Source organism: Harpia harpyja, chromosome 7 (assembly GCF_026419915.1).
Source record: "Harpia harpyja isolate bHarHar1 chromosome 7, bHarHar1 primary haplotype, whole genome shotgun sequence".
In the NCBI taxonomy this organism is placed as follows: domain Eukaryota; kingdom Metazoa; phylum Chordata; class Aves; order Accipitriformes; family Accipitridae; genus Harpia; species Harpia harpyja.
In genome coordinates, this window is record NC_068946.1 from 21,704,317 (window position 1) to 21,719,765 (window position 15,449).

At 39.1% G+C, this 15,449-nt stretch overlaps 1 protein-coding gene across 1 annotated transcript in view; it reads left to right on the forward strand.

Annotated features, from left to right (window-relative positions):
* Positions 1–15,055, forward strand: part of COL3A1 (collagen type III alpha 1 chain) — a 53,386-nt gene extending 38,331 nt beyond the window's left edge. The window contains exons 28-51 of the mRNA XM_052792447.1: positions 287–340; positions 549–593; positions 685–783; positions 876–983; positions 1,533–1,586; positions 2,592–2,645; positions 2,747–2,800; positions 3,421–3,474; positions 3,811–3,918; positions 4,092–4,145; positions 4,657–4,710; positions 6,131–6,292; positions 6,419–6,526; positions 7,344–7,451; positions 7,854–7,907; positions 8,088–8,195; positions 8,838–8,891; positions 9,002–9,109; positions 10,360–10,413; positions 10,637–10,744; positions 11,410–11,689; positions 12,215–12,402; positions 12,590–12,832; positions 13,889–15,055. Of these exons, the coding sequence (XP_052648407.1) occupies positions 287–340; positions 549–593; positions 685–783; positions 876–983; positions 1,533–1,586; positions 2,592–2,645; positions 2,747–2,800; positions 3,421–3,474; positions 3,811–3,918; positions 4,092–4,145; positions 4,657–4,710; positions 6,131–6,292; positions 6,419–6,526; positions 7,344–7,451; positions 7,854–7,907; positions 8,088–8,195; positions 8,838–8,891; positions 9,002–9,109; positions 10,360–10,413; positions 10,637–10,744; positions 11,410–11,689; positions 12,215–12,402; positions 12,590–12,832; positions 13,889–14,035 (2,460 nt within the window). The 3' untranslated portion in view covers positions 14,036–15,055. The remainder of the gene's footprint in view (positions 1–286; positions 341–548; positions 594–684; positions 784–875; positions 984–1,532; positions 1,587–2,591; positions 2,646–2,746; positions 2,801–3,420; positions 3,475–3,810; positions 3,919–4,091; positions 4,146–4,656; positions 4,711–6,130; positions 6,293–6,418; positions 6,527–7,343; positions 7,452–7,853; positions 7,908–8,087; positions 8,196–8,837; positions 8,892–9,001; positions 9,110–10,359; positions 10,414–10,636; positions 10,745–11,409; positions 11,690–12,214; positions 12,403–12,589; positions 12,833–13,888) is intronic.
* Positions 15,056–15,449: the final 394 nt, after the last annotated feature.

The window sequence follows — 15,449 nt, forward strand, 5'->3', positions numbered from 1 at the left end:
AGGAGGCATCTAAACATTTTCACTAGGGTGCATGTCATCATATTTTGAAGTAAGACAGATCAACTGCTTGACAAAAGTTACTGCTTTATATTTCATAATTGCAAACCAGATGGCTAGCCCAGTAGATTCTGTCACATAAAACCTCTAGCTATCAAATTAGCACCTCCTCCTTTGTAAAGGATTGGAATGAGTTGAGTACACATCTTTGTGTCAAAAAAATTTGCTAGATAGGAAAATGCATAATTTATCTATGAAACATAGATGATAATACTGTTCCTTCACGTAGGGATTGCCTGGTGGACCAGGACCAGCTGGAGAGAATGGAAAGCCTGGAGAACCAGTAAGTAGTAATTCCTTTTTTTTTAAGTAACAAAAAATACATGAGTTCTTCCTAGATTACATTTCCAAATTCAGACAGCTATCAGCACTCTGCAGAGCAGAGAAGTCTGATTTTAGGGATGATAGGTGAGAGAAACAGAGTGCCAACCACAACGCAGATTTACTAAGTAAAATGCATGGATAACTTGCATTTATTTTCTCATAAACAGGGGCCAAAAGGTGATATTGGAGGACCTGGATTCCCAGGCCCTAAGGTAAATCATACAGCAACTTTTCTATAATGACATGAATGAATTAACAAACTATGAACCTGAAAACAAAGAATAATGTGGTTTTTTGTCACAGGGTGAAAATGGTATCCCAGGTGAACGTGGTGCACCGGGTCCTCCAGGATCTCCTGGAGCAAGAGGTGGGCCAGGTCCTGCTGGCTCAGAAGGTGCTAAGGTACGCACAGACTTGCTTGCTTTCCTGCTATTATGTCTACCATTCAGGTTAATTTTTTTTTTCTTTTCTAATTAGTTTTTGTTACTGTTTAGGGTCCTCCTGGACCACCTGGTGCAGCTGGAGGCACAGGGCTGCCTGGCTTACAGGGAATGCCAGGAGAAAGAGGAGCTTCTGGAAGTCCTGGACCAAAAGGGGATAAGGTAACACACCCACAGTCTGCCAATTTTATGCTAATTTAGTGGTAGCTTCCCACAAGGCACTGGGTTTGTTCATGTCTTCACTTTTGGCCTGATTTCAGACGTGCTGACTGGGTAGCAGTACTGTTGATTTAGCTGTGTGATACGGATCCTATATGTAAAAAAATACAGGATTTTTCACCTGGTTTAATATATGCTAGATATTTTGCTGTGCTAGATCTCTTGGGGAAAGGGTACATCAAAACAGTTCTAATGAAGCTAATAAACAATGAGAATAGTTCATTACCATGGGCAAACACTTTGGCATAGACTCCATTTTGAGTTAATTTGGGTTTTTTTCCATCAAAGTGTTCAGTATCTGATGCTGAATACTGGGCAGAATGTCATCCCCAATTTTAGATTTGTATTATAACAATAAGGAAATCTGGTTATTGAGAGACCCTGAGTATGAGATCCTCTCCTCACTAATGTTTTAATTCTTCTTTCCCCCCTGCCTTATGCTTGTCTAATGCTTGATTTTTGCTTATGCTTTTTATGTCTTATGCTTGCTAGGGAGAACCTGGTGGCAAAGGTGCTGATGGCATTCCTGGTGCAAGAGGAGAGAGAGTGAGTCATCTTTAAACATCTAGCAGTTTATCAGTTAGCTTCACATAGTCTACACTTAGAACATAAGTAAACTTACAGTGAATAAGTACTGTCTAGGAGACGTAAAGTAGTAATCCCATTGTATTTCATTCCGGCAGTGCAAATCTGGTTTCATAAACTAAATTAGACTTATACTAGTTTTTGTGATTACAGCTGCTTGGGTAGATGGAATAGAATTTTTTTGCAAGCAGAAGATTACAATTAATTGGGATAATGTTTTTGAGGGAAAGCACCAGTACAAAACTAGAGAAAATGTTACTAGCTTCCTAAATCTAGCCGACTGATGAGAAAAATGCTGGTTATAATGAAGCACAAAAAGACATTATGATAGTAAGTGTTCTCATACACATTACTTCTACAGATACTATATATGGTATATTTATATATCTATATAGCATATACACATAAAACAGACACTTGAAATATACACGTGTATCTAATGAGTACATACAAGCAGTATATACATCAAAATAACGAGGGATGACAAATATAAAAAACGCAGCTTGTGTAAGTTGGAGGAAATGTAAAAATTGTATTTCAAACCATCAGATACACATTAAATTCTCAAGAAAGAAAAAAGTCAGGGAGCTAGTCAAGAGATGTTGAACATATACTGAAGAAATGTGAACCAATTATTTATATGAAAATTTAGGGCAATAGATAACTTTGATTGTCTACCATTGAAAGAGACCTATTAACTTCATGTGGTTTTGGATTAAGTTTAGATGGTGGGGGAAAAAAAAAAGAGGATCAATCAATTGGAAATCTCTCACGTCACAAAATGGTGTGATCTTGGAGTGTCACTCCAAAACGTAGTGTGCAACAACACACTGGCATTGTAGACTTACTTCCATTTAAATATCTTTAGCAACCTGTTTACACTGAAACATAGATGCTACTGCTCAAAATAGAGGAATTAACATTGTCATATTTTGATACAAAATATATTATTTTCTAATTCTTCAGGGTAATGTAGGTCCCATTGGTCCTCCTGGTCCTGCCGGCCCACCTGGAGATAAGGTAAAGCATCCACCGTAATGATGTTTGATACTGTAAAGAGTCACACCAGTGGCTGTCTCATGGGAAGAAAAACACCTAGTAATCATTCTTGTTCCTTACAGGGAGAGACTGGTCCAGCAGGTGCCCCAGGTCCAATGGGTTCCCGTGGTGGTCCCGTAAGTGATAGTACTTTTCTCCCAGTATAACTTTTACCATGGCTCCTCTAGCCTAGTATAGGCATCAGTGTTGCACCTACCCGATCAGGAACACAGGTGGCTTGAGTTCAAAATAAACTAAGTGCATTCAGCTCCTGTTGACTTTTAGGATTTACAGGTGCTAAGGACTTCAGAAAATCAGTGCTTTTAACACTGTAAAGGGATCAGAGGGCTATGGTGACAGTTCAGGGCAAGAGTGTGAGCAATAGTTGTTTCCATCTTGTCTTACAGTTAAGTAAACTTTTATTAGTACTTTTATTCTTATATTTACTTTTTAGATTGATAAAACAGCACATTTGGATCTCAGTTGGATCTGGGGAACACCATGGATTTTGCTCAGGGTTTATACAGATGTAACTGAGATTAGTTTGTCACACTTCAGATAATTATCAGATAATTCCTGAACCGTTATTTTTAGTGCTCAGGAGCAGCTGTTGTTTCCGGTTTGGGTTGGGTTTTTTTCCCCCTCCAAAGGCTGATAAGACGAAGAAACTTCAGGAGTATTCATGGGAGTGTTCTCTAACTTGTAAAGTGAAGCCTATCTTTCTAACATCTTCCACTGCTAATGTTGTTTTCTACAGGGTGAACGAGGAGAACAAGGTCTTCCTGGACCTGCTGGCTTCCCTGGAGCTCCAGTAAGTATAAATACTTAAAAGCAATTGAATGTGATTATGAGTTTTTAGTTTCTCTAAGTTCATCCACATCTCAGAAAGGCTTGCTGTAACCCCTTTAATATACATACCTGCTACATACATTTGATTCATTTGCTACTCTTTCTGTACTTAGTCACACACAGAGCAACATTTCTTTATTCTTCCCTTCCTGTACTGTAGACCAATAGTATTCAACTGCATTCACATTTAATTGAATGTTTAAATTCCCTTCAGAAGAGTATCTGGATAGCATTTTTCATCACAGTGATATCTTCTGCATATTTTGAGTCCTAATATAACAACATAATTTTTCTACAGGGCCAAAATGGGGAACCTGGTGGGAAAGGAGAAAGAGGCCCACCTGGTCTAAGAGGAGAGGCTGGACCCCCCGGAGCTGCAGGTCCACAGGGTGGTCCTGGTGCACCAGTAAGTTTTTGCTGTTCCTTATTGCTACAAAGAGAGGTTTCTTCAGTTCTCCCTCGGCCTCAAGGTGGCGGGGCCCAAGTGCAAGCATTTGAACTACTGGAAACTTAATGACACTTCCTATAATTTTAATCTATTTATCAAATCACTTCCTTTATCTATTTCCTTCCATGTAGGGTCCGCCTGGTCCCCAAGGAACAAAAGGAGAACGTGGATCTCCTGGAGGCCCCGTGAGTATCTCATTGACTTAGTCACTGACAAATGACTTTAGCTATTACAACAAACGTGATGTAAATGAAAAACAAGACCTTCAGTGACTTCAATATCTGCAGTTCAAGAATAATTAAAGTGTTCCAGAAGGAGTAATTAAAGTTGAGGTGTTTAGTGATCTGGACTACATTGATTTTAATATAAGTAAGGGGCCAAATAGCTTTTGGCACAGTGACCCAAATCTATAAAATGGCTTATCTCAACAATTATTAGATTTACATGCCATCTTTGCCAAGTTTCTTAGAGCCCATTTGTTACCCTTTGAGGAACATACAGGACCTTCGCTTGCAAAAAATAGAAAATAAAAAAAATTTATAATTGTGAACTTCTTGTTCAGTTACAGGACATTTAATTCAGGTTTTAAGTGAAACAGCTAAATATAATTTAAAGTCAGCTGTTGTACAAAAATCAATTTGTTCATGTTTTTCCAACCTGCAGAAAATGACAACTAAAAGTATTCATCTCTCATAGGGTGCTGCTGGTTTCCCTGGTGCTCGTGGTCTACCTGGTCCCCCTGGTAGCAATGTAAGTTGTCTTATCCCCCTTTTCTTTTATTCTTACCTTGTGGATCTATTTAGACATATATTAATATATTAAACTATATTAAGCTGTGTGTACCTTGACATGAATATAACATAAGCAAAAGAATTCTGAATATGATGTTTGGACTTAGGGAAAAAATTCTGCAAAAGCGAGTTTACTCTCCTCTTTCTTGTGTCATATGGAATAGCAATTCATTCACTTACTGTCTTGGTATTCCTTCTTCTATTATGGTTTGCTTTCCAAAGCCCATCAGAGTTAGTGGAGTCCTTCTCCTGGATCAGGTCCTTGAGTATTTCTGTTGGTGGCAGACATCTTGTTTTCTCTCTTGCTCTTCTATGATGCAAGAAATATTCAGTTCAGGATCTTGAATTGGTATGCATTTTCAAAACTACATTTTGTAGATCCCTGTTGAGAATTTTTTTTAGTTGCCTGTAGAATGGAATGGCATAAGATTTAATTATCTTGGGAAAGAGAAGTTTGGAAAGATTCTTGTGGCAAAGTTTCACTCTTATGATATGGCCTACATCTGAAGTTTAATCTACCAGTCTGCAGTGTCCTATTATAAATAGGTATGCTGGTGTATCAGCTAATTCCAATATTTTATACAATATCGGTGTGTGAAGAAAAGCTGTTTCATAATATCCTTGCATGTTCAACATGCACCTATTTTTGACTCACATAGTCAAAATTAGATTCTGATTTTTGATTGTTTAAAAATTAAGAAAATACAAAGAATACAATGGATTCACCCATTTTAAAATCAAAACTATAAATTATCCTTTCTTGTATGGTAACTGAGATATAAAGTAAGAAAATTTTTTTTTATATTTGAATAAACAGATTTTTATTTTCTGTTTTACAGTTACAGAGAGATGCAAATTAGAATATTGCTGAGTAAAAAGAAAAAAGTAGGATTTTATTTAAGGTACCATTAAAGTCAAGGTAATTCTTTCCATTGATCGGCTAAGAGTTTTAACGAAAGACATTTTATGCTGCACATGTCCAGGACACCACCTTAAAGGTATCTGGCATGAGCAATTCAAGAAATCAGCAGGTCTGCTACTATTTCAAATTTCTGTGGCAGAGCCGTGGGTGAGGAATGTGTATCCTGTGTTGGATGCATTACAACCACTGGGCATCCAAAACATGCAAGTGTTGCATTATGCAAACTGTATGTCCAGACAGTAGGGAGAAAAAAGTATCAGTTTTGAAAATGGTAGGCAAAAGGATTCTCTTTATAAGACCAGATCAGATTTGGGTGCATAGGGGTTGGACCTGAAATCTGCCTTCAGGCAATGACTCAAGTCAGGTTGGCTTTCATGAAGGAAGATCAGTGCCATTAAGCGTGTGCTACTGTTTCAGATAACACAGCTCACACTCTTCTTTTTAAAATTCTTTTTAGGGTAGTCCAGGTCCCCCTGGTAACGCAGGGCCTGCAGGCAAGGATGGGCCTCCTGGACCCCCCGGTAGTGCCGGTTCTCCTGGCAGTCCAGGACCTGCTGGAACAAGAGGTGAGCCCGGCTCACCAGGTGAAAAAGGGCCACCAGGAGCACGAGGAGAAAGGGTAAGTACACATCCAGCCAGGGACTGTTACACCAATAGGCAGGGATTCTGTCCATCAAGAATAAGAAGCCCCCTCTTGAATGTTAAAGGTGCTCAGTATTGACTGATCTGACCTTTTCTTAAACAGGGGCCACCAGGTGAAACAGGTCCTCAAGGCATTGTCGGTGGCCGGGGTAACACAGGTTTGCCAGGTCTACGTGGCCCAAGTGGTCCACCCGGTATGGCAGGTGCCAAGGTGAGAGTGCATTCACTGCAGCAGTAGCCTCGAAGCTAACCCAACAACTGTAATCCAGCTGCTAAAAATAGCTTAGAGATACAAAAAGTAATGAACGTGTTGTGGGGTTTCTTTAAATGCTTTTTAGTCCAGAGACCACAGAATTTACAGTTATTTGTGTTTACATCTGTAAGATCAGGCTTTAAGATGTCCAGTAACCAGCAGCTGTGGCATGTGAGACTGTCTTTAACCTCTATTACCAAGAGTTCTGGATCACATTGTCTAGAAGTATATAACCACCTTCACACACTTAAGGAGGGTCATGGGCTATAAACTCTTCTTGAGACAAGATTTGAGTCATAGCTTCGCCTACAGCAAGTTGTTTATCTTTGCTTAATTCTCAGTATGTTTCTTGCTTAAATATTATGACCCAAACAGACTACTTTCACCTCCCTCCAGAAAAGGGGGTGTGAGGCTTGGTTTGTGTATTATCACTAATATAGCGATAGACCGGCATTTTTTTGTTAACTGCTTTGGCTATTGCTTTGGCACACATAAGAAGAGACATACCCATTTATTATTTCTTAGTTGACAAAACCATAAGGAACATTCCTTGGGTTCAATGACCTTGCATGAATATTACCAGCAGTGAAAAGAAACCAGTTTGGCCAAGTTTTTCTCTTTCTTATTTTGAGTATTCACAATCACCAAAGTCACACTGGCCCTTCGCTTTATTAGGTGTCCTTCATAATCACTGCATCTTTAATTAAAGATGTATAACGTGATGGTATTTCCTAAGTACATTATCTGCAACTAAACCCTTTCCCTTTTTGTTCAGGGTGAAGATGGTAAACCAGGCACCAATGGTGTCCCAGGAGAACGCGGTGCTCCTGGTCTGCAAGGTCCTATTGGACAAAGAGGCTTACCTGGGGAGCCTGGCCGAGATGTGAGTGGATGCGTTAGACCTTCCTGCTAGCTTGTGAGTTACAAACGGGAGACTCTGGGAGTCGATATGCTTTAAGGTTCACAAAGCCTCACTCAAGTGCCTGATGCACAGGGGCCTGGGCAGATTACATTCTCATCTAAGGCAGTGTAGCCTGCTGTCTCTGCTATACCTTTTACTGCCTGTGGACCACATCTCTGTCTCACTTGGAACTGAACTGATGGCACTGCCCATACACCTACAAAATAATACAGGTCTTGCAGATCTTTTAGGGCTCACTCCACCTCCAGGAACTCTTCTTTCTTGAAAACTCTCTCTTTGATGAGCGTTATTTCAGCTTACTGGAAAACAAGCTGTCTATTTGCTGTCCAGTCTATGAACAAACTGTACCACTCTTTTTTCCAGGGTAACCCTGGCTCAGATGGCTTGCCTGGACGTGATGGATCCCCAGGAGGCAAAGTAAGAAATCGCCAATATCTTCAGATTGCCAAATAAATGTTGTGTAGAGATGACAATTTACGTAGTTCTGTGCTATGTAACTTGTTCCTTGAACCTTCTATGCTCCACTGAATAGACTCCTTACATTGTAGATCTGTAAATGTTTAAATTTATTATCCTGTCAACTGTTACTATCTGCAGGGTGACCGTGGTGAAAATGGCTCTCCTGGCCCTCCAGGACCTCCTGGTCACCCTGGGCCTGCAGGTAGCAGCGGTGCACCTGGAAAAGCTGGTGAAAGAGGATTTCAGGTAAGACCAAAGTAAATGGCTTACTGCTTATTTACATACCTTTCCTATACAAAATCCATTTCATGCAGTAATAAAGTGGAAGTTTGGAAGAGTTGTACATTTGTTACTGTTATAGTTTCTTGGCATTGAGGACCTCTTTTATAAGAATATTGAGGGGAAAGACATCACAGTTTATGTTCCTGATAACTGTATATAAATTAAGCTCAAAATCCACGTACTACTTAGGATGCCAAAAAGCACATCATCCCACCAGGACCTATCTTAATTTCCATCCCATCTGGTGCTCATGCAGCACAAGTGATGTTATTTATTTAAACGAAGGGAGTAACTTTGGAAGCCTTCAAGTTATTTGTGAGAAGTGCTGACACCAGCACAGCTTGAGCACTGAGCACCTCACAAAATGAAGGAGGGGTCTAGTGCATGTGGTATGTAGCAGTGCCTACAAGCAGCTGAGTAAGGCTAACATGGTAGAAAAAGGAACTGGCTAGAATTCTTGCTGATTATATATAGTGTGTGTGTGTGTATAGCTTCCCCTTGTTTTCAAACAGCTGCTGGCTTTGAACATACTGCTAATCTGGAAATAAAGTAATGGTCTATTCAACTCCAAGTGATCCATATCACCTTATTCTTATTGTGTCATAGGGTCCACCCGGCCCTCCTGGCTCTGCTGGTCCTGCTGGTGCTCGTGGTCCTGCTGTAAGTCATATTTAAAGTATTTGTGATATCATACATTCACTATTTCCTGTTATTTGGGCATTTCTCTTATTTCTTTTTATATTCCTTTTATTGCAAACGTGCTCTTAAAGGGTCCTCAAGGTCCTCGTGGTGATAAAGGTGAAACTGGTGAACGAGGCAGCAGTGGCATAAAGGGTCATAGAGGATTTCCTGGTAGCCCCGGTCTCCCTGGTCCTCCTGTGAGTATTTTGTATTGGATTGGGAATTATGGCTGATCTTAGTTTCTGTGGTGTAGGTCCCAGGTAACTAGTTAGCTTTAACTAATTTACTGAGGAAAGAAAAAAATTATAAAGAACCTGTGTGATTTGATTGTCAGATGTGTTCAAAAGTCCAGATTCCCTGAATCAACCTGAAATAAGTATTAATAAAGAACTGGGAGAAAATTCTAGGAGCTAAAGCTGGGTTTGCTATAATCCCTTTCAGCTATGTGTCTGCCTGTGTCTGGAACAAACACTTTTTGCATTCATTTATATAGGCTATTCCTGATTAAATTATAAAAGGTAGAAATAGGGGTTGAAATATCTATGTCTATTAGAAATCTATGCTAGACAGACAACTAAATCCATGAAAAAGCTACTCCGAGTCCAAATACCTCTCTTCTGTCACGCATCTTTTGCAGTAATTAATATTAGGGCAAAATGGGCATGAAATTGTAAACTACTGAACTGTAAACATGCATTACCGTTTTGAACAGTTCTTAATAGCTAAAAGAATTGAAGGGTAATAGACAGGCATGCCCTAGGTATTTATAACAAGTAAAAATTTTAAAAGGGATTTATACTGAAAAGAACTATTACTAGCACTCATGATACAAGTGAGAATCAGGAAACCAACTTAATTAATGTACCAATGGTGGCAAAAAGATGGGAGTGTTAACTATAAATGCCACCAATACCAACCTATTTAACAACACAATATAACCTGTTGTCTAACATATAACACAAGTAAAAAACCCCAAACTGATAAATTCTCATTTACACTATGGCAGCGAGATGATCAATAATTTTTAAACATATGGCTTAGTTCTTTGTGGTGTATAAATAGAGCACGTTTTTAATGCATTTGAAAACATGAGTGTTTGTCAAATTATTTAAATAACTTTACTGGTAATATGATTAAAACTGCAGCATTTTGAGCCTATAGCTATGTATTCTTATGAATACAAGATTTCATCCAAACCTCATTGATTTTGGTTGGCTTGCTTGCATTTCGGGTATCACATCACTAAGATTTTTTCATATAGACAGCATTTGATATTATTTTCTGGTTAAAGAATGGCAACCATTCTCTCTCATACCTGACATAGTCTTTTTATAAGAATGTGTTTCATATAATCTTAAAAATGTTTTCAATGCCTTTACTTAAGGTACATCAGCTAGTTGCAAAGTATTACTGAGAGGTGTATGACTGACTTTACTTTTCTTCATAGGGTCCCCTGGGTCCACAAGGTGCAATTGGAAGTCCAGGAGCTTCAGGTGCAAGGGTAAGAAAAAATCCTTACTGAACGTAACTGGAAGGAAGATTCAGACTGTTTAACAAAAAAATAAAAACATAAATTGGCCATCTTAACAAGCAACAGCTGAAGAAAGAGAAAACACCTGATAAATTGTACAGAAATGTTTGAAATATCTCACAAAGTATTTCTGGATTTGAGATTATCTGGTAAACAATTTTGACCATATTATCTGTGTTCAACATTGTTTTAGGGTCCCCCAGGACCAGCCGGGCCGCCTGGAAAAGATGGTAGAAGTGGCTATGCAGGTCCAATTGGTCCTCCTGGCCCCCGTGGTAACAGAGGTGAAAGTGGTCCTGCAGTAAGTAAATTGTGCTCATTCAAACAAACAAATCTGTAGGGATTATTCATGAAACATAGGGCGCTCTCCCATTTAAATATCTCTCTCAGAAAATTCTGTATTTCATGGACAGAATTTGTGGTAGGAGGTATCTAGCTATCAAGGCTAAATAAAAAAAAATACAGATTATTTGTAGTTCAGTGTAACTATTGATACACTGGGTATTGTGTTAGTCTCAGATAACCATTGACTTTTCTACATACAAGGGTAAGCAGGATCTCCTCTTCACTTCAGAGCACAGACTCCCTTTGTCTTGGAAGCTATGAAGTGGGTTTCCTAGACTCCTCTAGAGAGACCAGTGCTGCAAAGGTCACTAGCCTAGTCACTTCTAAAGCCAAGAAATGGTTATTCTCTGGATTTTGGTGGAAAGGGTTCCTTCTCCTTCTCAAAGCCCAGACAGAAAAAGGACAGTCACAACTTGACAAAATTAGGAAAAGAAATTTCCAACTTTAGGAAAATAAAGGCCCGGAAAGTCTAACAGATGTTTATAGCAAGTGCCATTATTTAATGAATATGTAAATTAAATGTTTATGTGAGAATTCTCATTTTTTAGGATTAGGGCCCACATGGACTTTTAGTTTTAACCTGTGATCTCTATTTAGCACTATGTTTGCCATTTTTTTTAGGGTCCACCAGGCCAGCCTGGTCTTCCTGGTCCTTCTGGTCCTCCTGGTCCATGTTGTGGTGCTGTCTCTCCCCTGGTCGGTGGTGAAAAAGGTCCAGTGGGCTATGGGTATGAATATCGAGATGAGCCAAAAGAAAATGAAATCAATCTGGGTGACATCATATCTTCAATGAAATCAATTAACAACCAGATTGAAAACATCATTAGTCCTGATGGGTCACGGAAGAATCCAGCTCGTAACTGCAGAGATCTGAAATTCTGCCATCCCGAGCTCAAGAGTGGTATGTTAGGTTTTTATTTTTAACAATGGTAGCGGTTCTTGATATATTTTTTTTTCCCCATGAATGCTATTGTCTCTGAGTATTTAAATGCAGAGATCTGCTATAAAAATTTGGTTTTTTAAACAAATGTCATGATAAAGATGATAAATGTAATAATAATTTTACACTTTAATTTACTGTGCATTTACATAGTATATACACTGACTTCAACTCCACTCCTTACATGCTTATAAGTGAACATTTTTTTTCAATAATTTTATGGAAAAAAAACCATGACAAGTATAAGTTCTATATTTATTTCTAATGTCAGTCATATAACAGTATTCTCATGAACTCAGTATATTTTTATATCATCTTATTTTCTGTGTGGCATCTGTTATGTCAAAACTAATATGCTTCCTAATTTGGCTCAGGAATCTGGCATAGAAATAAGCTTCACTCTCGCAGTCAGATTCTTCCCCAAATATATTAAGCCCCTTAACACTTTTTTTTTTTCTTTTTTTTTTTTTTTTTTTTTACCTCTAGGAGAGTACTGGATTGATCCTAACCAAGGCTGCAAGATGGATGCTATTAAAGTGTACTGTAATATGGAAACTGGTGAGACGTGCCTCAATGCTAACCCCAGCACTGTGCCAAGGAAAAACTGGTGGACCAGTGAAAGCAGTGGAAACAAACACATTTGGTTTGGAGAATCTATGAACGGAGGCTTCCAGGTGAGAAATTACCACAGTTAGCAGCCCAAAAGGTAGTATACATGTTGTACTTGCATACATCACAATGTACTAAAAAATAATCCTGAAATTAAACTAAGCTAAACATTTCGTGGGTGAAATATAACTATATGGACTGTCCCTAGACATGATTAAACAAAACCTGTTGCTTATGTGTTGTGCTCTGCAGTTCAGCTACGGCGATCCTGAGCTTCCAGAGGATGTCTCAGAAGTTCAGCTGGCCTTCCTCCGCATCCTCTCCAGCCGTGCCTCCCAGAACATCACCTACTACTGCAAGAACAGCATTGCCTACATGGATGAAGCCAGTGGAAATGTGAAAAAAGCTCTGAAACTCATGAGCTCTGTGGAGAGTGAGATCAAGGCAGAAGGAAACAGCAAATTCACATATGCTGTTCTGGAAGATGGCTGTACTGTAAGTAAACAAGACTTTAGTATGGCAGTTTACTAAATAATTCCCTCTCAAGGACTAGACCTGTAATAAAGGAAGAGAGTGCTTTGCATGACCTGGGTAAGGAAAGGACACAGCTGCACCTAACTGGGGAAACTTCCATTCTGTACACCAGAAGTGTCACTCCTGTAGAAAGTGAGGTGCACTCCCATTTAAATCTGTGCTTTACAGGTATCTCCTTGCTTTAGCGTCAAAGTCAGGGAAGTCACGGTGACCAAGTTTTGATCTATCTCATGTCAACTCTAAAACTAAGAGCAGTAGGAATCATCTTACTCATACAAAAAAATCAAGGCTAGCTGATGCAAGCCATGGGCAGCCATGGGCAATGGGAAGGGGCAAATACAGTCACTTCGCAGATGCAACATTGCTTCACTGTGCCTTGCTCGCTGCAGCAGGAAGTACTGGAGAGGAGCGGTAACATCAATGAGCATGCTCGTCTATGAGCATCTGCAGCCTTTTCAGTAACAAATACAAAACAGTGTGACACCATCCACAATTTGTGTCTCCTGCTGTGTTTAAGGTCCCAAAAGCCCAACAAACACTGATGTGTCTGGCAAACCTGCCGTTTAAGGATGCATGAACACGTCTATTTTGCAGCCATTTCTTCATGAACGTGAAGAGCTACCTCATTACTGCTGTCGCTTTTTCTTGAGGCCAAAAACCACTTTCCAGAGTAGCCATTTGTACCGTCTTCCAGCATGCAGACCACGTTTCAGTCCTAAGTCAGGGCACAGGCACCGCTCCAGAGTACCCTAGTGTCCATCAGGGATCCCATCCCTTCTGAGTCGCAAGGTCTACAACCCCACAAGACCTCACATAAAAGGACCAGAAATTAAGAATGTCTATCTACATGTTCATTTCTACAGAGACTGCAACCAGTTTTCATGGTGTTGAGAGACACACATTAATATGGAAAGAGAAAGTAGGAAATCCAGTAAACTGTAGGATAACTAACTTTCACATAGCCCAACACTGATTTCTCTAACATGTTCTCCTTTTCTTTTCTTTTTAACTTCACAGAAACACACTGGTGAATGGGGTAAAACAGTCTTTGAATACAGAACGCGCAAGACAATGAGGTTGCCTGTGGTTGATATTGCACCCATAGATATTGGTGGTCCTGATCAGGAATTTGGCGTGGACATTGGCCCGGTCTGCTTCTTATAAATCAAAGACCCTGCTCTTTCTGAAACCCCAGCAAACAGATTCACACTCCAACTGTGCTCCTTTGTTTTAGCCTTGTCAGCTAGTACAGGTGACCATCTGTATCCCAGTTATTTATTAACAAAATTTCTGGGGGAAAAATCAATTTGATATTAAGGGTTATTTTTTTCGCTATTACACAAACTACAGTAAAAATGCTTTTTTGCTCTATTTTTTTTTTACCAAATTCCATCTTCAAAACATGTCTCCGTGGTGCTATAATACAGCTTCAACACTTAATAAAACAACACTGTGTTCTATTAGTTGAATGTTAGCCAATTTACAAAGCACTGATTGCTCCCAGTACCAAAGTTCACCCTTCTTTCTAAGATGCAGTCCATAAAGCTAGAAAGACCTCCCTGTTTCAACTACCTCAACATGGACAGAAACTGGGATGTGTCTGATGAGTCAAACCAAAACTCAATCAAAACCCATTGGTCAATTCAGTGGAATCATTTGGTACAAAATTGTCTATTTCTGTACTGATTAGCTGTGAAAAAGTACAGTGTATTTTAAGAGTTTAATACCTTAATGTCAGTTGTCACCGTAATTTTATTGTTGGATTGTATTCTGTTATCAAAGGTGCTTCTCTACTTTCCTGTCATTGCTGGTCAAGACCACTAAAATTAGGGAAGTGTAAAAGACTAATATGATGGTGCTAATGTATTTTTCACTCCTAACTCTGCAAGTCAGGGTTATTGACTTGCTAAAAAAAAAAAAAAAAAAAAAAAAGGTAAAGGATTTAATGCAATTGTAAATGTCTCCTGTCAAAGATCGTCATTGGCATGTCATAGTTGAGAACTTTCTCCCTTCACTCTGTAAAAGTCAATAAAGATGCAAAATTGTGAACTACTTCTGTCACGTTAACACATTTATAGTGTTGAAGGTTAACCATCTTTGTAAGCTTTTATATGGTTGTTGGTCTATTCCTTACAGAGACACATAATAAAATATCTTAATAAAACTCCTTGTTGTTTCATAAAACTGACTTTTTTTTCTTATTTTACTATTTATGTATCTGTCTTCAAACAAATTAATATAGCAGGACACAACTCTGGTACAAGTTTAACTGACTTTTTTCTAAAATAATTTTTTGAAGGAAAACTTGGTAATCCTAAGGGATGCAGTTTGTGGCATCATACTATGATATTTTCTTTCTTACTTTTTCCACTCCTCTCCATCCAGTGGCTCATTTTTTTCAAGCACAGGGAGCTGCTCTGGCTATCAGCATGGATTCGTGCTACTCAGTCTTTCCCATGAAGGAGGGCACAGAGCCTGCCCCCACATCATTACCGCACCACAACACGTTGCTCCACAGCTCAGGTTCATTAAGAATCCTCTACAAGAAGGTCAGAAGACAAAAATTAGGGAGAAAAAA